The sequence below is a fragment of the Lepus europaeus genome, chromosome 20 (genome assembly GCF_033115175.1).
Source record: "Lepus europaeus isolate LE1 chromosome 20, mLepTim1.pri, whole genome shotgun sequence".
Lineage (NCBI taxonomy): Eukaryota > Metazoa > Chordata > Mammalia > Lagomorpha > Leporidae > Lepus > Lepus europaeus.
The window spans coordinates 66544130-66564583 of record NC_084846.1 but is presented as its reverse complement, the minus strand read 5'-3'; the positions used below and the strand labels follow the sequence as shown (position 1 = coordinate 66564583).

Sequence of the window (20454 nt, the reverse complement as noted above, 5' to 3'; positions counted from 1 at the left end):
TCAGTGTGTGTGTGTGCATACCACAGCCAGTTTCCAGGCTGCGGCATGGACTCGGGCTGGGTTAGGCGGAGATCACACGTTTTTCTCCTTCTGCATCTTTGACGGCGGAGCACTCACACGTGCATGGTTGCGCTCGCCAAGCTGCTTGTTTCCACTTCCTTGAGGAGGGACGCCCTGTGACTGCCTCCCGATAGCCCTGGGGGCAGTGGTGGGTGCCCTCCATCACCGCAGGTGTGTGGCCAGTCAGCAGGCTTGCTGCCTGTGCCCGGGCTCTTGGTAGATGCTAAGATGCATCCTTTGGGAGAGGCTTGTTGCAGGTGAGCAGTGGCACTCCCAGGTGAAGTATCTGAGAGCCCAGGAGCACCGCCAGCTCCTCCCTGCAGACAGGGCTGCTCCCGGGGAGAGGGGTGGGAAGTGGGGAGGGGGCTTACAGCTCCAGACAGCATGTACCAGTGGCGTCTCCACCCCTTGCTTCTCATTCCCATTGTCATTTCTAAGGCATGCCCTGGGCATGCAGTGTATGAGGTTTCTGGTTCCCAAAATTTGTTCTAAAACCCGGTGTGGGAATTGCTGACCTGTCTTGTTCTTCTGTACCCAGATGACTTTTGATGAACTTAAGTGGCCCCTACCATCTTACCCGTTGTATGATTTCTTCTCTACTTTCTGACCACTCCTTGGATGATTCAAACATCTGTAATATTCCATTTTCTTCACTTTTTAGCTTCTGAGTTAGGTGTTCTTCTCATCACCAGGTTATGTGTGCCACCGAGTCCTACAGGTATTGGAAACCCCATTAGCTATCATTGTTTTACATGGGAGGCCACAGATAAACCTGCCCATTTCTCTTCCTGTGGTCTTTATTCCTTAGTTTCATCTGACAGGATTTTCTTGTCTGAAAATTTCCTTTAGAACTTCTTCCAGTGTGAATCTGAGATAATGCGTCATCTCAGGTTTTTTTTAATGTCTTTATTTTGCCTTCCCTTTAGAGAGATATATTTGATGGGAGTAGAATTCCGTGGGGCAGCTCTTTTCTTCTGGTAATTCTCATAAATCCACAACTTCTTCTTGCCATGAATTCTGCCGACACAGAGGACAGAGAGATCCCACATTCCCCCTTATCTCGCACCCCTCATTCCTCTGGATTAGCATCTCACATTTCTGTAACTGCTCCCCAAAACTGCACATCATCGACACTTATAGCCATCACGCCCGCCACTCTAACTCCCACATTCTGCGCTCTGAGGGCTTTGGTGGCGCACGCGACACATACCCGTCACTTCCATATCATATACGACGGGGTCACAGCTGTCAGACCCCCGCGCTCCATCCGGTTCCCTCTCCTCCCCCACAACCACACCTCGGCAACAACAGATCCTTGCATTGTCTTTACGTTTTCCTTTCCCACAATGTCATGTAGTTGGAAATATACAGGAGGTCGTCTATTCCGATTAATTCCTTTCTCTTAGCAACAAGTATTCCCATTTCCTTGGTGACTTCTCATGCTCGCTGTCATGTTTCTTTTTATTGCAGAATAACGGTGCACACATGGATGCATTGTGCTTGTTTAATCTATTCACCTGCTGGAAGATATCTTGATCACTTCCAAATTTTGACATTTGTAATAGATGGCTATGCGCACTTGTGTGTAGGCTTTCCTGTGGCTGTACTGGGTAAACAGCTAGGAGCACAGCTGCTGGGTAACTTGGTAAAAGTGTCTATAGTTTTACAAAAAACTGCCAAACCATCTTCCCAAGCGGCCCTACCATTTTGCATTCCCAGGAGCAATCAGGGATCATTCCTGCTTTCCCATATCCTAGGAAGTGGTTTCAGCTGTAGACTTTCTAGCAGGTGTGCAGTGGTAACTCATTGCTTTATTTGAAATCCCCTAACGACACAGGACACTGACTAGCATCCTTGTTTGCTATATAAATATCTTCTTTGTTGAGGTCTTTTCAGACCCCGTGTTTGCTACTGCTGGTCTCCCAGGTGAGTGGCAGGAACGCATTTTCTTGAGCCACTGCTGCTGTGTCCCTGGGTCTTCATTAGCAGGAAGCGGAGTCAGGGGCCAGAGCTGAATGATGACGCCATCAGCAGGGGACGCAGCGTCTTAACCAGCACCTTAGACCAAGCCTTTTCGCTTCTTTACTTTTTGCTAGGAGGAAGCAACTTGACTCTTAAAAGTAGATTTGCTAAAGTGTCCATGGATGAAATTCAATTGAGATTCACTTCTCACCGTTGGGTGAGAACAACACATGTAGATGGTGGGGTTGGGGGGGTGCGGTGTGACCTCTGCCCGGCTCCCAGGAAAGACCACGGAAGCCGCATCCTGTGGCACTCACGGCAGGCTGCCGAGGAGAGGCCTGCAGGATGAGGAGATGGCAAAGGGCACAGACGTAGAAGGAAAGCCCCTGGCTTTTGTCTTAATCGGGCAGATTGGGATGGGTCTGCCTGGAGTTCTGTCTCAGTGCTGGGTTGTCCCCTGAAGGCTGTACCTGCCCGTGCCCAATGATGATGGTTCTGTTCCCAGAGGGGTTGCAGACTCAACAGTCAAGACCACCACGGAGAGCAGGGGGCCCATTTGGCAAGGGCCGAGCTAGCCCTCGGGGCGTGTGCACCCCCCTTCCTCCGTGTGGCAGTTCCCTTCCCTGAGAGCCAACGTGATGAGGCCTGCCTAGGACAGCGAGGAGAGCAGGTGAGGATGGCCGGGCGGAGGGAGCTCCGCGACGGAGGCCTGCGCCGGGTCCCGCCCCTCCCTCCCTCCCCACCCTGCACAATGTCATTAAGCCCTGGCAAAGCAGACTGAAATCAGGTTAGCGGTGAGGATGCTGAGCCAGGGTAATCAGAGCCTGGAGCAAAGCAGGTGCTGTGGCTTCTGACAACTGAGCACGTTGCCTTGCAGCTCAGCACCTCACAGGCTACTTAGGACTCTGCCCCCCAGCTCCCAGCCTGTCCATCAGCCTGGCACAGCCCACAGCCTACTCATGGCCTCCCTCAGGAGCTGCACATGTCGGGGCTCGCAGGACAGGGTTCTGTGAGTGGATCAGGGTCTGGGGCCTGACTGTCTTCCCCAGGTGTGGCAGGATGAGAGGAGCTAACCTAGCCCAGCCACGATTGTTCTACTCCTGCCTGGGTGTGTCTCAGGGCAGCTGGCCCCTCTGGGCTTCACTCATGTGGGGATCGCGAAGCCCCTGGCCTCAGGTTGCTGGGATGCTGAAGTCTGACATGGGTTTGAATCTCCCAGCATCAGCCTGCCACGTGCGGGAGGCACTCAGCCTGGGGCAGCTGCTCTTACCCACGGTGACGCCACTGCCAGGGCAAGGCAGGATTTTATTGTTTCAGCAAACAGGTCTCCTGCTCAGAACAACAAGGGAATCGATAATTAAATAAGAATCTAAGGCTAGAGGTTTATGTTCGCCAAAACCTCATCTCTGGAGATAAGCAGTCTTAATAGTATGGGAACATCATTCAGCCCCTCTGTGCACACATTAACTGATGGAAAGTGGTGTTAACAAGGGGATTTGGTATTTTGTTTTGTTTTGCGTTTAGTTCAATTGGCATTTAAATGAGAAGAAACTAAAGGAATTGTTAAAATGACAGATATATCATTTCTAAGAGGCTCAAAATTGAGAACATAAAATAACAAGCAATATTAATGTGATTGAGACATTCTCTGTTTATTGTATAATTGTCTAAGTTTTACTTATTTGAAAGGCAGAGTTACAGAGAGAAAAGGAAATACACACACATACACACACACAGAGAGAGAGACATCTTCCATACCCTGGTTCACTCCCTAAATGGCTGCAATGGCCAGGGTGAAGCCAGGAGCCAGGAGTTTCATCTGGGTCTTCTACATGGGTAGCAGGGGCCCAAGTACTTGGGCCATCTTCCTCTCTTTTCCAGAGGTATTAGCAGGGAACTCGATTAGAAGTGGAGCAGCCGGGACTTAACCTAGCGCCTACATGGCCTGCCAGTGTCACAGGTGCAGCTTAACCCTCTACATCACAATACCAGCCCCTTGCTGTATATTGTTACTGTTCATTTAATGACATAAAAAAGTCTCATGTCTACCAACCGAGCTAGCCAGGTGCTTTCCAGAAAGCATTTTAATATTTATGTATGAGGCCAGTGCCGTGGCTCACTTGGCTAATCCTCTGCCTGTGGCGCTGGCACCCCGGGGTTCTAGTCCCAGTTGGGGTGCTGGATTCTGTCCCAGTTGCTCCTCTTCCAGTCCAGCTCTCTGCTGTGGTCCCGGAAGGAAGTGGAGGATGGCCCAAGTGCTTGGGTCCCTGCACCTGCATGGGAGACCAGGAGGAAGCACCTGGCTCCTGGCTTCGGATCAGTGCAGCGCGCCGGCCATAGCAGCCATTTGGGGGGTGAACCAACGGAAGGAAGACCTTTCTCTCTGTCTCTCTCTCACTGTATAACTATGCCTGTCAAAAAAAATTTATGTATGAGGATGAAATTGCAAACACCAGAGAAAAATAGCGCCCGAGCTTGAACTCCCACTGCAAGACTGGAGTGGGAACCCACGTGGAGAATCCCTGAGGGCGACAGGGAGGGGCGAGAAGCACAGCAGCACATGGCAGCTGGTAGCATCCACGCCTGCCCCCCGTCGCTCGAGGCAGGGCCCACGTCCCACGTGCTGGCGTTGTGTGAGAGGGGGCAGACGCCCGGTGAGGCACCTGTGCTGGCCACCCAGAGCTGCACCACCAGCTGTGGCCTTTAGCCCAGTGCATTGCTTTGCCATCTGCGCTAACCCTGCCTCGCCATTGCCCGCGTTTCTGGTGCTGTGATGGCTCTGGGCTTCGCTGTCGGTGCTTGGATGTGTAGAGGTTGCGCCACGACCAGCCCAGGGTGAGCGCTCGTCTGCCTCTTCCTCTGCAGGTGGTTGCTACGCTGGGGACCACCTCCTGCTGCTCCTTCGACAACCTCCTCGAAGTGGGTCCTATCTGTGAGTACCGGCCCCCTGTGCTCTCTGCACGCGGCAGCAGGGCAGACCCCTGCGCGAGGCGCGAGCACTTTTCCTGCTCACCGACTTCCTGTCGAGAGCAGCTGCCAGGCCTTCTTGCATCTGCAACAGCATAACCCTTATTAACTTGTTCTCTGCGCACTCCGAACCTGGGCTAATTGGCCCAGAGCCGGGTGTAGCTAGACCAACACGCTATCAGGAGGAAGCAGGTGTTGCGAGCAGTGTCATCTCTGGGGGTGATGATAGATTTCAAAGCTTAGGGCCACCACCCTCGTAGGACACCCTGCGTGCCAGGGCCCTGGACACAACACGAGAACCGGCCGCGCTCAAGTCCGGTGTAAATCCTTTTCAACATCGCAGTCATGTGCCCCGTAACCACACCTCCCAACCCTGGATCTGCCTGTGGCCTGATGCAGAGGAGTGGACCCTCCCCCACCTCACTCTTCACAGGCAACACGGGGAAGTGGCACTCAGGACGAGAGAGCCACAGATCCACCTGTCCCCGCAGGTGCAGGTGCACCTCTGAGGCTCACAAGGCAGGGCCCTTCCACCCCAGCTGCCCCCTGGCTGTGCTGGGTGGGGGCTGAGGAGGGAATGTTTCTCACTGCATTACAGGGTCCAGGCAGGCAGGCTGTGGGCTCTGCCTCATTTACTCCTCGCGTCCTGAGTGTGACTTCCCCATGTTGCCTGTGAAGAGTGAGGCGGGGGAGGGTCAAAGCCGCTGCTGCTGCCTGGTTGGCGGGGAGGGCTCGGGGGATGTGTGCTAGACCCTCCCTCAGGGGATGCGCGTAGGCCACTAGGGAAGGGGTCAAGGGGTCAGTGAGGAGAGCTAGGGAGGCAGCCCTGGGTGGGCGTTGGCAGAGCAGTGAGATGGGGAGGGGGCTCAGGTAGAGGAAAATGTAGGTGAGTGTTTGAGGGGGAAGGGGCTGGCAAACACTGAACATGGAGAGCTGCCTGGGCCCCCGGGAGTGGGGCAGGCAGTCACTGGGTGCCTGTGTGTGTCTGGGGCCACCAGTTCACCGAGGCCCAGCAAGCAGGGTGCTCGGGAGGCCGGGCAGGGCAGAGCCACGCGGTGGAGGGGCTCACGGCTGCTTCTGCTGCAGGCGCCCAGGAGGACCTGTGGCTGCACATCGATGCCGCCTACGCCGGCAGCGCCTTCATCTGCCCTGAGTTCCGGCACCTTCTGAACGGAGTGGAGGTGGGTGCACTCTTCCCTCCTGCTGGGTCCTGCTTGGGTCGCCTATGCCTTCTGCCTCCTAAGAGTCTGATGTTGTGTTTCTTTCTGTGCTCTGTATTGGCAAATGACCTTAAAGCCAATTCCAGGGACTAGGGGAAGTGGTCCCCAGGCCAGGGCTGGTGGCTTCCCCACCACATGGCACCTTCCTGGCACGCCGTGGTGGTGACAGCCACTTGCCCTCCACGCCAGTCCTGGACTGAGCCGTCCTGACCCCAGACACTGTAGCTCATGCAATGGACCCAGATGAAGCCCTGATGCATTTCAGTTCTGGGGTAACTGGATACCCCAGGCTGCAAGTCCATACCAGCTGGTTCGCTTTCACAGTCCTGTCTGCCCTTTATGCTCACGGCTTCAAATATAAGATGTTCTGAGTGTCCACAGGGGCCACAAGTGGAAAATCCCACACCATGCCTCTGGGTTTCATGCCTAAGTCTCTTAAAAAGACTCTAAAAATGCCTTCAGGTTATGTGTGTGGGGCGTGCACGGAACGAAAGTGGATTTTACATTTAGACTGGGGTCCCTTTCCCCAGGAACCTCATTTTGCAAATTTTCCAAAACCCAGAGAACCCCACCTCCCAGACACTACAGAGCAGAGCACCTTGGGTGAGGCACACACAGCTGACACACATCAAGGAGCTGGGCCCTGGGCGGAGTGCAGCTAGGAGCCTCCGCTCTTCATCTTCCCGGGGCGCGTGGGGTGGTCAGGTGCAGGGCGGCATGGTCTCCCACCACTGCCTCTCTCTGCCCAAAGACCAAGGACCTTCTTTCGCAGAAGGTGCCTGGTTGTCAGACCACCCCATGACAACGCCCGGGGCGATCCTATCAGCCACAGACAGGCTCCGTGCCCAACAATGCCTCATTTCAGTCCTGACTCCATCCCTGCTTCTGAGAGCCTGGCAGCTCCTGGGTCAGATAAGGGCTGCAATATCCTGTCATGGCCCTCCCCGTGCAGATAAGAGCCTGTCCCCCTGTCAGCAGGAGGAAAATAGCACTGCTGGGGAATGAAAGAAGTTTAAACAGATCAGCCCCAGAGGAGGGAGCTAATAAAAGGCACAGCAAACAAAGCTTCTCTTTAACCTTTTGTTTCCTTCTATCAACAAATGAACCTTGCTTTAATATCCTGTCTCCTCAAAATTACATTTAGGGAAGCCGGGGAAGGAAATGAGGCGGCCCCTCCAGCGTGGGCAGGGTGGAAGGTAATGGTTGCTGGGCTAACGTCTCCCTGTCTCCCCGCTGGTGCCCACCTGGGCCACCTAACCTCTGCGACCCCTTGGTGCTTAGCCATGGTACTCAATGGAAAGGAGATGTCGCAAAGCCTGGGGAGACAGGATTCCCCTCCGGGGGATGTGGCTGTTACCGGAGAAAGCAAGGGTTCTTGTCTTGAGCAAGAAAGAATTCAGGCGTGAGACAGAGAGTAGTGGAAAGCAAAGTAGGAAGGTTTATTAGGGCAGGGACATCCGTAAGAACAGACGGGCACCTCTCCAGACAGGACCTGAGGGAGAGTGCCCAGCCACTCAGACTGGGGGAGAGCGGGGTTACATGGTTTAGTGGAGAGTTTACACCTGGGCAGGACAGGCGGGCGGCTCAGCAGAGCGCAGTCCGTCTGGTTGAGGCTGGGGGTTTTTAAGGGGATGGGTCTTGCCTTCCCGCCTCTTCTCCTCCTGGAACAAAGGACTTTTTGGATGTAAATACGAAAAATTCCTTTCTGAGTTTCCCCCCTGAAGTAATCAGACGGGGGAAGCCTGGCTGGCATTGCCCCATTAGAGGAAGGATGGTTATCGGGTAGAAGGGGCAGGATGTTTGAAGTGCAGATACTGGGCTGCACCTGGAAGGTTATGGGGATGACTTTGAGATGCAGATGCTGGGCCTGGGTGTCAATGCCTTAGGCCTTTGTCACACACAGAGAAGCTCATTTCTGACTTCCTACCTAACATGGCCAGACTGGGGCCGGGCGGTGGCACTGTTAGCTGGGCGGCCTCATCCCCAGCTCTTCTGTCCGAGGAGGAACCAGGGCATGCACTGAAAACTGTTAGGAGGCAGCGTTCGCGACAGCTCAGCAAGCATGCGGAGTGCAGGGCGAATCCTCAGCCCCTCTTCGCACTTTGTGTGTGCTCTCTCCTGGAAACGTGCCGTCAGAGGCTGGAGCCACTTGTCCGCGGCCATCACTCGCGGGGACGCTGCACCCATCAGGAACATCAGCGCCCGGATGCCATCCTTAAAACTACAGGAGAAACCACGTAGGCAAACAGGCAGGGTTGTGGGACCACTGGGCAGCTGTGGCAAAGGAACGAACCAATGAAGTGAAAAGCTGGGTTCATCTCTGAGCGCATAGGTTGGTTCTGGGGCTTTCGCTTTCTCCTTACTTATGACTGCATACACTCTGGGAACTCTGCAAGTTCATGAACTTGAAGGAGCGATGGGCAGACAGGATCTTACCAGCCTGACCCACGCCACTTCTGAACAGAGTGCTTGGGCATGACACTTCTGAGCCTTCCAAATATTCCAGTACTTGAAATGTGATGTGGACACACGTTAGCAGACCTGAGGCGACGCAGGAGCGACAGTGCTCCTGCTGGGGATGCGGGCACATCACTGAGTGTGGGGCCTGGCTTTGTAGCTGGGCACTTGTCACTAAAACGTCCCCTGACCGCTGCTCTTTGTTCTTGTTGCTCTGCAGTTTGCAGATTCGTTTAACTTTAACCCCCACAAGTGGCTGCTGGTGAACTTCGACTGCTCCGCCATGTGGTGAGTTTGCCTCTTCCGGGCCCACTGCCTCTCAGAGGAGCTGGCCGCAAGGGAGGCGGGAGCTGGGCGCACTGGGCCCCGAGCGCTCCGTGCGGGGCAGACTCTGGTCGGGAACACACGGTTGCAACATCCTGGCGTCCATCGGGGAGCAGAGGACGTGGAGAGAGTCCTCAGCGTGATTTATCGTGCAGGAGCAGAAAACAAGTGCGAGGAAATTTCAGCTCCTACTTGGAACTCGGCTGTTTGTGTTTTTGTCCTTAGATTTTTATTCGTCAGAGTTGAAGGCTGAGTTTAAGCAATGCCAGGGTAGATGTTGAAAAGCCTTTGTTAAGGGCAAATTCAATTCACATGTATTTAAAAGTAGCCCTGGGACCCAAGAATCTCCCTGGAAGTCCTTGTGACCGTGCCACGACTGCTGTGGGCATATTTAGAGTAAGAGAATGAGCTGAGAGTTAAAGAAGTGGATACCACACCCCAGGTGCGATGTTTACAGAAACACTGTCAGCCGGGAGGCGACCCTGGAATCCAGCAAGTGTGGCTTCCGGGAGTGAGACATGGATTAAGCAATCCTGGGACCGACCAGGGGCCTTTGTGTGCGTGTCACACAACACGCAAACTTGCAGAATTCTCAGACTGTTCCATATGCGTGGCTCTGCAGGTGGCTCAGTGTGTGGTTAAACGAGTGGTTTCTAGCCTTGGAGAGAGAGGTGAGCAGAGCTCCTACGGGCAGCTCCTGCCAGCCCCTGCCTGGCGTCACAGCCTGGTGTCTCCCGAGGCACCTGTCTTCCCAGCCTCTGTTCCTATTCCAAGCAGCAGAGTGTTCTGTCAAAGTCTCTTCTCCAGTTTCTGATGCAGGATTTTAAAAACTCACTATGCTCCGGCAGTGCAAACTTAACTTTGTCTGAAATAATAATGAGGGCTTCAAGAAGCTCTGGTTTTTGTGAATCTGAGTATTCTTCCTTATTCTCATGGTTGTGTTTCCTGTTTTACTGGACGTGGAATGTGGTAAGGACAGCTTATTCCATGTGTCACAAGTCCCTTTCAATTTGAGTGGACTGTCATTTCTTGCTGCTGGGGTATCTGGTCAGTTGGGGAGGCTGCTGGAGGGAGCCACAGTGACATGACGGGGGTCTGCAGAGCCCACGGGAGCCTTCCCGGGAAGCCCAGGGAGGGAGAACGTGGTGAGAAGGACGTTTGCTCAGGCCCTGGGGCACTGCTGCTGCCTCTGGACACGCTGGGTGGCACTGCACCCCAGAGCCGAGGCGGGGAGAGCCAAGAGCCGCCGCTGCTGCGCTGGGTGCAGGACCTGCGTGCAGAGGGAGGGGTGCCATCCTGGGGGTGACTGACGAGAGAAGACGGACAGCAAAGGCAGGCAGGTGGCAGACCGTTTGGAAAGGGGAAGGTGCAGAGGGTGTCCAAGGAGGGGACCTGGAAGCCAGGTCTGAGACACAGAGCTGCCTATGGTTGGGCACCGATGGGCGGTGTTGTGGGGAGCTGTGGTTGTCATCCACGGAGGAGCCCTCGCCTCCCAGGGGTCTGGAAGGCCAAGGAGACATGATTGTATCTGTAACGGAGCCTGCGTGCCTCTCTCCTGCACGGGCAGCTGTGGGGCATCAGGCCTCCCCGAGCCCAAGGCCACGACCTGGAGACTGACCAGCCAAGTCAAAGCAGGAAGGATTTGCTGCCTTTGGCTGTCTGGGCACTGTGCTTGTGCAGGGAGTGGGCCTCACCTGGCCGCCCCTGGTGCGCGTCTACGTCCCTGCCTCCTCCTCTTAGGAAAACACCTCTTGCTGGACCAAGCCCCACCTGGTGGCCTTGCTGTAACCTCACTGCCTCCAAACAAGGCCACATTCAGAGGCTCCCAGCCCCTGAGAGCCCTAAGAAATCTCTCCTGAAAGCCCTGAGGCTGCGCCCCGAGATGTAAGCTGGGTCAGTGGCTCTTCCGCCCCAGGGACGTTCTGGTTGTGTGGCCCTCACAGCGTTTGTGTCTTCTTAGGACCTGCCGCCCTCCCTCAGTGCCACCTGTGTTCCCGTCATCTGTCTGGGCAAGGGCAGGGCCTTTCCCTTCCCGCATGGCCCTGTGGGCACCACGGTGTGGGCGGGCTCTTCCGGGCACCTGTCCAGACCCCTCCCAGGGAATTACACCGTGGCTGAGGCTGGTGGGCTGCCCAGTCTGAGCCAGGAACCGGGATGAGGAGAATGAGGGGTGCCAAGCGCTGGTGACTTGGAAACAGCAGTCCCTGTGATGGGAGGGGCAGGAGGGCAGGTGCAGGAGAGGGCGCTGCTCGGGGAAGGCCCTGGAGCTGGCAGTGAGAGCACTGTGCTGGAGACTGGCGGGCAGCCCTCCACCTGTTGGATGGCTGCCTGAGGGCCAGGGGTCAGGGACCTAGAGCTGCATGGCAGAGGCACACCCAGGAGGGGGAGGAGTGAGTGCACAGGTCCCTGTGTGAACGGAGGTTGTGGGGTACAGCCCAGAACTCACATAGGCCATTTCCCTGGGTCCACAGGGTTTAAATGTGGCCTGCACCAGCTGCCTATGTGAACGTACAGCTTTTTAAAAAAAGATTTTATTTGTTTGTTTGAATGGCAGAGTGACAGAAAGTTCCTTTGCCTACTGGTTCACTCCCCACATGCCCACAACAGTCAGGGCTGGGCCAGGTTGAAGCCAGGAGGCAGGAGCTCCATCCAGGTGGTTGGTGGCATGGACTCAATGCCTGAGTCATCATTTGCTGCCTTCCCAGGTGCATTAGCAGAAAATTTGAAGGGAAGTGGAGCAGCCAGGACTTGAACTAGGCACTCCTTTGCAAGATGCAGGCATCCCACGTGGGGCTTAACCGGCTGTACCATGATGCCCACTGCAAACCCTTTAAGTAATGAGAGCTCTTAAAAGTGTCAGTTCCGTGGTCGTGGTGGTGGGAGCTCAGCAGTCCTGCGCAGGGCATGGGCTCTTTTCTCTCCCCTCCCCTCCCCTCCACTCCCCCTCTTTCCCCTTCCCTCCCCTTCTCTCCCTCCCTCCCCTCCCCTTCACTTCTCTCTCTCTCTTTAGGTTTACAGACAGAAACACACAGAAAGACAGAGATCTTCCATCTGCTGGTTCACTCCACATGTGGCCACAGTGGCCAGGGCTGGGCCAAGAGCCTGGAACTCCATGCAGGTCTCCCACGTGGGTGGCCGGGGCCCAAGCACTCAGCCTATCTTCTGCTGCCAGGGTGAAGCTCCTGGCTTTGAGTCTGCCTAGCCCCAGCCATTGCGGCCATTTGGGGAGAGAACCAGCAGATGGAAGATCTCTTTCCGTCTATCTCCCTTGCTGTCTCTGCCTTTGAAATAAATAAATATGTCTTTAAAAAGAATCCTAGTGCCAGGTAAAACGAGTCAGACAAGATTCTGCCTTTCACAGCACAAAAGCCAAGAGCACAGGCACACAGAGCCGCACACATGTTCCAGATGCGTGGACATGGGACGATGCCCAGCGTGCACCCTGGGGTTCTCTCTGACAGATACAGAGAGCAGGGAGCAGCTCTTTGGTGTGAATGGGTCTGATCCCGTCTCCTTTCCCCCCATGCTGTTATCGGCTCTTTTCCCTGAGCACTGAGCACAGTCCTGGATGTTAGCCCAGGAGGTGCGGCCTGCAGCCGAGAGATGAATGCCTGAACCCCAACGCTCTGCCCTGCCATGCCACCCTGGCCCTGCCCTGTGTGTCTGCAGTGGCCATGGGGCTGGGGCCCTGCAGGTGGTGACGTTGCATGGGGAGGGTACAGCCTGAGACCCCACTCCCCAGTGTCGTCATGCTGTGCTGAATCTCCGTGGGGCAGAAGCAAATAGATGGCTGGTCCAGGAGGCTGCTGCAGTGGCACAAGCCTCCCTGACCAGGGAATCAGAGACCAAGGATGCACCTAAGACCCAGATTCAGAAAAGCTCAGGGGGCGCCCAACACTCCTGGGAGTTTAAAGCAAACAGCAGCTGTGAACGTTTTTACAGCAGTCTAGTTAGACTTCACTAATCCCACCCACCAAGTGTGGTAGAGATGGGTTGTATGTGGCTCTCATGCCCTTCTTTGTATTCCTTGAAAGAAGTGTCTCAGGCTGGCGCTGTGGCACAGTGCCAGCATCCCTTATGGGCAGCAGTTCGAGTCCCGGCTGCTCCACTTCCAATCCAGCTCCTTGCTAATGCACCTGGGAATGCATGGAGGATGGCCCAAGTCCTTGGGCCCCTGCACCCATGTGGGAGACCCGGAGGAGGCTCCTGGCTTCAGATTTGCTCAGCTCTGCCCATTGCAACCACTTGGGGAGTGAACCAACGGATGAAGACCTCTCTCTCTCTCTCTTTCTCTCTCTCCCTCTGTAACTCTTTCAAATAAATAAAATCTTTAAAGAAAAAAAAAGTGTCTCTTGTTTCATTAAGTTTTGCCAGTGGTTAGTCCATGATTTAACAGAAACACTTTGGTTCTCTTCTTTAACTGTTGGAATGGACAAGATAATTGTTTCTAAAACTGCCTTTCATGACCAGCACAGAAAACAGGCTTCCCGGCGATTCCCTTACCTGTTTGCAGGCGTCTCATTGTTCACTGGGGATCCTGGATGTGTTCTGTGTGAATGCCGGCCCCTCGGCCTCCAGAGACAGCCCCAGCTTCCAAATGGGCCAGGGCCTGTGCAGCAAGCGTTTTAAGAGAGGCTGGGATTTGGTCCAGACCTCAGACTATCATAAATTGTTCTAGTGCATTTGCGCACTTCTGTTATAATGGAGGTTTTTAAAAATTCTATTTCTGTGAAAGAGTTAATTTCTGTAGCGATGGTGGGACTTGATTCTAGAATCATGGGTGGACGGTCCCCTGCGTGTCTGTGTGCGTCTGTGTGTGTGCGTTCACACACTCATCTTTTAATCATCTGTTGAAGAACAATTCTTCCCCTTTATGTCCATGAAATGTTACAAGGAAATGCGAAGTCCAAACCTCACTACTGAAGAGGAGACCCCTCCCCCGCCAGAGCTATCGGAATGCAGGCCAGGAAGCACCGGGGGAGACTGGAAGAAGAAGCACTGAGTTCAGCTGAAGACGCCGCAGCACCCGAGGTGAGCAACGGACGCGACGCCCAGAGAGCAGAGTGAGCCAGAGAGCAGCAGCAGGCAAGATTCCCAAAAGCTAACAGGAAGACAATAATGACGATGAACTGACGTCATGAAACAGGCTATGAAGACCCATGAGAGAGGCCCAGCCGAGCAGGCGCAGAGCTCGGCTGCTGGGAGAACAGCTGTGGGCCGGCGGCTCCGGGACGAGGAGGAGAAGGTGTGGGGAGGACGAGGAGGAGAAGGTGTGGAGGACGGAATGTAGGCACTCCGGAGATTGAAACCCCGTGACGGCGTCATGCCCCGAATCACCACCAACACACAGACAGCAACCACAAAACGCCACCAGTGCAGCTCAAGAATACATAGGAAGTCTAAAAAAAAAACCCATCACAAACACAGCGTGCCAACATTTTAACTTTGCTCCTGCAGCCAAAATCCTACTGGTACCCATCCCACGGTGGGTGCAGCACACAAGACAGTGGAAGCGGACTCCCCCACCCCCTCCTGTCACAGAGCAAGTGTGCCTGGGGCTCCACGTAGATGTAAACCTCCCAAGTCAAAGGAGAGCAAGCATAGCCTGCTGACGTGTGGAGAAATGCGGTTGCCATGACCAAATGTCTGTTCCAGATGAGCCAGCGTGATTTTGTGTTAGAAGGGAGTCGATGAGGAAGGACGAAGGCGTTATCGTCCCACTTGGTGCGGAAGAAGCATTACGTAAACCCAACACCCACTCAGGACAAAGGGTCTTAGCGACACGGGGACAGGAGAGAACCTTCTTATCTACCAAGCAGCTGCAGGAAACCTGTTCGTCACAATGAGAGAGAACACGAAGGAGGGAAAGGGTAGGCCTGGGCTGAGGAGCCGAGACCCGCTGTTCTCTGGCGAGGCCTGGGCTTTCCAGAAGGAGTGGACTTTTAACACTGACAGAGAGCAGCACACGACGTTTTTCAAAACGGAAATACTCTTTTTCATAGCACATAGGTTACTATGGACAAATACATCCAAACCTGTTTAGGTCATTGTGAAAAATATTCTAGAATGTTTTGGGAGCTGCGTCAGGAGCCTTAGCTAAATGCAGTGACGTGTTGTGAACATCGCGACTCAGTCCAGACCTCAGTGCCATTCTGGTCAACACCCTGGCTGGTGTATTTGTGTGCCACGAAGAGCCTGGTCGCTAGGACCAGGCCCCCAGGCCACCCGCATTTCTGTGTGATGTGACCCCTAAGTTGAGGGCTTCCACAAATGCTGGGCTCAGCGCCAGCCTCTGCTAACCTCACAGAACCTGAGTGTGTTTCACCTACATCTGCAGGTTTAGTGTGTGAACGGCCAAGGAGGAGCTGCTGTGGGCAAGGGGAGGGTGGGGAGGCAGGTCGCAGGCTGCCAGGTCCCCCTGGGTGCTCCCCACCCGAGTGGAACCCAATCTTTGAGGGCTTTGTAATGGAGCAGCACCACTGATCTGATCACGAGCTGGCCCCAGCCCCTGCTGGAGACTGGAAGGTGGGGCCGCAATGTGCATCCCTCTGTTCTCGCCTTGGCCTCGGTCAAGGAGCTGCCACCCTGAAACCACGCCAGAGCCGAGCTCCTCACCACGGGAAAGGCACTCTCACTGCTCCAGAGACACCAGGCATGTTAGAAACCACATGCCACAGATGGGGACAAACTCCAGGGAACACTCACAATTTGTTCTAGCTCCCACCTGGAAACAGGTACCCGAGCATGGGGAGAGCAGGAAGCGTGGTCCCATTCACAGCCCTGCGTCCTGAGCCCTATTGTGTATTCTCTTGACCCAGGGTGAAAAAGAGGACAGACTTAACAGGTGCCTTTAAGTTGGATCCTGTTTACCTGAAGCACAGCCACCAGGACTCAGGTAAGCAGGCACTTGCTGCTGGTGTTCTGTTCACACTCTGGTTTCGTGGGAGTTGTGTCCTTGCCACCCCACATGGTGTCTGGGCCCTGCCCCTGGGGCTTCATCCCCATGTCCTAGAGGGAGACTCCTGGTTATGGTTGCTTTGAACTTGGGCTCCACAGGATGGGAGCAGGGGCAGCACCACAACCGTAGGTACAGACATGGGATCCCATTATGGGTGTAGGTGGTGGGAACAGCCATGGGACCTGTGTGGGTATAGACAGTGTGGTTATAGAGTGTGGGTGTACACAGAGGGCATAGCCATGGGACCTCAGTGTGGGTGTAGATGGTGGGCATAGCTATGGGACCTGTGTAGCTATAGACAGTGTGGTTATAGAGTGTGGGTGTACACAGAGGGCATAACCATGAGATCCCATCGTGGGTGTAGATGGTGGGCATAGCCATGGGACCTCAGCGTGGGTGTAGATGGTGGGCATAGCCATGGGACCTCAGCGTGGGTGTAGATGGTGGGCATAGCCATGGGACCTGCGTGGGTGGTGGTTGTAGAGTGTGGGTGTAGACAGTGAGGGTAGCCACAGGACCTCAGCGTAGGTATAGACAGCTCCTGGGGTAGGAAAATAGTTAGGAAATAGAGCCTAATGTCTTTCTAAAGCGGATTTGCTGCCTGCACCGGAGCTTAGGGCTGAGGACAGAGCTGTCTCTGGCTCAGGGATGCTGCAGGAACTCCTGGGGCCTCCTGTGAGGCAGGGAGTAACACCGCCCTCCAGGAGGCTCTTGTGCTCCCACAGGCTGGGCCCGAGGGGTGCAAGGGACTGGCAATGAGGATGTCTCCGAGGTGGGCTCTGAAAGATAGTGTGAAATTCAGAACTAACTCACATGGCCACCACAACAGGTGGTGTGGTGCCCCTGGAGAAGGGGGCCCTCCACCCTCCCCTGACACGCTGTGGTTGTCAGTACACCCTTGTGGAGCACCTGTGTTCTGTCCTCGGATTCCTGGTGGTGTCTGAGTCACGCCAGGATGCAGTCCCTGAAGCTGGCGCTGTCTTTGCCACCGATGAGCCCTGCACCGCCCGTGAGAGGCTGTGGCATGGGGGATGGAGCACACTGGAACCTAGGGTCAGCTGGGGGACCCTGGGCCTTCTCAGGCTCACATAACACAGGGCCCTGAGCCTGCAGCTCCTGCCTATACTCCCCTGGGAAAGGCCAGGCAGGTGGCAGCTGGGGAGTGATGCCCAGGAAGGACATCTCCAAGCAGAAGTGAGCGCTGAGCCAGTTAGTGATAGGCTGCAGCATGCAACCATGAGAACAAAATCTTTTTGTACTTTTTTCCCCCTGGTTAAAATAGAAAACTATAGATTCAGCCAAGATATGGTGTGCTATAAAGGAAAGGCCTATCCTACAGGGTTGGGGAGTCCAGCCTTTTCCTTTTGTTTGGAATGGCCTGAGCTGTGTTGGGGCACAAGGCCATTTGATGTGTATGATGTACCAGTAGTGGAGCATCAGTCCACTGACCTTTTGTAGTATCTATTAAACTTTAACTGAGACTTTCTTCAAAAAAAAAAAAAACCGTATAAACACCACTGCATGCAGTGGGCAGTGCTAGGTGGCCAGCTCATCCCAGGAGAGGGCCTGTGATGGCCAAGTCGTAGTCACAATTATCTGAGCACAGAGGCATTCAGGAAGCCCCACGTGTGCAGGGCCAGACCTGTGTGAGTGGATCAGGTTTCCAATGCTTGAGACGTCCTCCACCACCGGTTTTCCAATGCTTGAGACGTCCTCCGCCGCCGGTCCACGCAGCTCCTCTCACTCTCACTGATCCCTCGCCTGTAGGACCTCTGTGTCCTCAGTGTCCAGGGCTCTGTCCCCCCACAGTTCAGGGGAGTGGGGAGAACAAAATGTCAAGTGGCCCCTTGTTGTGGCCCACGTGGTGCCCTGGACTTCCAGACGTGGCCACGGAGCACCCGCCCATGCCAGATGCTGCCTGCGGCCCATGCTCGCACCTGCAGAAGTGAGAACTCCATGCAGGCCTCCTCCCTTCCTCTCCTTATCACTCTGATTGCTCTGGGCCCCCTCCACTGGCCCACAGGAGCACAAGTGACTGAGCACAGCATGTCTGCTGGGCACGAGGTGACAGCCCAGTGCTCACAGTTGTGGGACCCCACAAAGCACACACCAGGGGTCCCCTTTGTGTTTGGGGCTTCCTGCTCCCAGGCCTCCACTCTGCAGGCCCTGCCCACCGTGTGGTTTTGCCTCAGCTCAGAACTTGCAGGGGACACAGGCTGTGCGTGGCCCATGCAGGTCTCACACCTTCTCTTCCCTTTCCTTTCTCTCCAGGGCTCATCACTGACTATAGGGTAAGTGGCTGAACTCCAGGGAGGCTGTGACCCAAGGTGTGAGTGGGCACAGGCCTCCTGCTCACTGGGCCCTAACTGACCCACTAACTAGGCTCTTCCAGGCACTGGGCCGTCCTGCTGACCCCCACAGGAGGTCTAGGGTTGGGAGGGGAAGTGGGGCTAGTCCCTAGTGCGCCCTCCCAGGGAGGGGGGGGGGTTCTGTGTCGCTGCAGGATGCTGAGGGCTGGGGGACAGAAGGATTCAGGGAACATGGAGTGCCTGGTGGTGCGGGCCTCACCTCACCCCTTGCTTCTCCTGCCCTGTGATGTGTCACAGTGGTAAAGTGGGCTCTGGAGACAGCAGCTGTCCACGCTTTTCCCTGGAAAGGAATTTGGAGCCAAAGGCAGTGCTGGGAGGCTCACACAGAACCACTGGGGGACAGGCCTGGGGCCTCTGGCTCGGCGCCTCCCCCTCTTGAGATGACCCGAGTCCAGTCATCCTCTGGTCAGATGTGGTGGGCACAGGTGTCACTCCAGTACAGCTGCCCCTTGCTGATGGAGGTGTGTGTCTGCACATAGCAGTGGTGGGCAGGCATGGCACCGCCCAGCTCCACACCAGGGAGCAAGGCCAGGGTGTGCACTCCGGACATGGCCAGGAGAATGAACGAGGTCACTTGACACTCGGATACAAAATCCCCTTTAGGATCCAAATACCTTTTACAAAATTAAGGAAACAGCGTCTGTTTAAGGAAAATATAGCAGGAATGTTCAATCCCGTCTGAGAGCAGGACCGCCTGTAATCTCCCCAGCCTGACACTGCCTCAGGTTGCGCTGATGCCCGGCGTCCTCTCTGTGCTGGTTCTCAGACCCCAGGCTGGGCTGACCACACTGCTGCTGCTGCTGCTCCACTGAAATGCAAATCGTAATGCCGTCCAGACTCCTCCAAGGCCTTAATCATTACAGAGAGGCCACACAGAGATCCACATTACGTGGTGCATTGATGTCCCTGTGACGAATGACCACGCATGGCTCTCTCACAAGTCTGAGTGGGGCCTTCCACTCACAATGAGCTCTTCCTAGTGGATAAGACCAAAAACAGGGCAGTTAGGCCACAGGACAAAGCTGTCTACCCTGTCTTCCCTTTAAACTTCCCTTCCCTACATCTTCAGTATTGCTAGGAAGAAAAGGCATGACACCGCTTCCAAGGGACATAAAGTAGCCCAGGTGCTACTGGAAACTCTGTAGTGACCAACATGCCCTGCAGGACCCCAGCACAAGAACCCACACAAGAACTGTGTGTGCCTCCCCACGTGGCTCCACCAGAAACAGGATGAGCAGGGCGGGCAGCATCTGCCCCGGCCTCGCCAGCTGGGGTCCCTGGAGCTCCTCCCGTGCCTTCTCCTTGGCTGTTCTCTGCTTCTGTCTCCTGCTCCGTGTTCTTCCTCTGCTTTCCCTAGCTGTGCCCACTCCACAGAGGTGTAGACTCGGAATCAATCTCTCTCCTGCCCCCAGCAGGAGCCTCTGTCCCCCGAGGCACAGCCATCTTCCAGCTATATCTGAGCTGGCACAGGTCCGTTCCACAGAGTGAAAACTAGGGACACCTGAGCCGCTGTCACCTGTCCCTGTCTGAACTCCTCTTTTGAGAGCTTTGCAAAGATACCCTCTGCCTGGGGCCCTGCTCACACCATGGTGGGCCTGGCAGCTCCGGAGGTGGCAAGGCCATCAGAGAGCAGTGGCTCCGGGACTTGGCTGCCTCCCAGAGGAACAGGTGGACTGGGGAGCAGAGAAGGAAGCCACTCTGGGTGCGCTCCTGGCTGACGAAGTGTCTTGTTGCAGCATTGGCAGATTCCGCTGGGCCGCAGGTTCCGCTCCCTGAAGATGTGGTTTGTGTTCCGGCTCTACGGTGTCAGGGGGCTGCAGGCCTACATCCGCAAGGTGACTGCGTCCTCCTTTCCTGGGCTGCTGAGGGCCTAGGGCACTCTGGGGAGGGCTCTGCCCTATCATCTGGTTGTTAAGAGTGGGTTGACCATGGCCCAGTGCCCTGATACGGACCTGGTTGTTTTGTGGTGAGGGGCTGTTGGGGTTGCTGCCTGCTGGTAACACTTCAGCCCACAGAAGACAGTCAGAGTGACAAGTCTGCACAGGTTGTCTGTCACCACTGTTGGCCAGCAGTCTAGGCAGTCAGCACAGTGGGGAGAACACTGGCTGCTGTCCTCCCAACCACGCTGACCAGGACC

At 55.3% G+C, this 20454-nt stretch overlaps 1 protein-coding gene across 2 annotated transcripts in view; it reads left to right on the top strand.

The window, feature by feature from the left end:
- Positions 1 to 20454, top strand: part of DDC (dopa decarboxylase) — a 45204-nt gene that overhangs the window by 19772 nt on the left and 4978 nt on the right. For both annotated transcript variants that reach the window (XM_062179105.1, XM_062179106.1), the window contains exons 7-12: positions 4888 to 4954; positions 6076 to 6170; positions 8887 to 8954; positions 15809 to 15885; positions 18220 to 18239; positions 20054 to 20152. In XM_062179105.1, coding sequence (XP_062035089.1) covers positions 4888 to 4954; positions 6076 to 6170; positions 8887 to 8954; positions 15809 to 15885; positions 18220 to 18239; positions 20054 to 20152 — 426 coding nt within the window. The remainder of the gene's footprint in view (positions 1 to 4887; positions 4955 to 6075; positions 6171 to 8886; positions 8955 to 15808; positions 15886 to 18219; positions 18240 to 20053; positions 20153 to 20454) is intronic.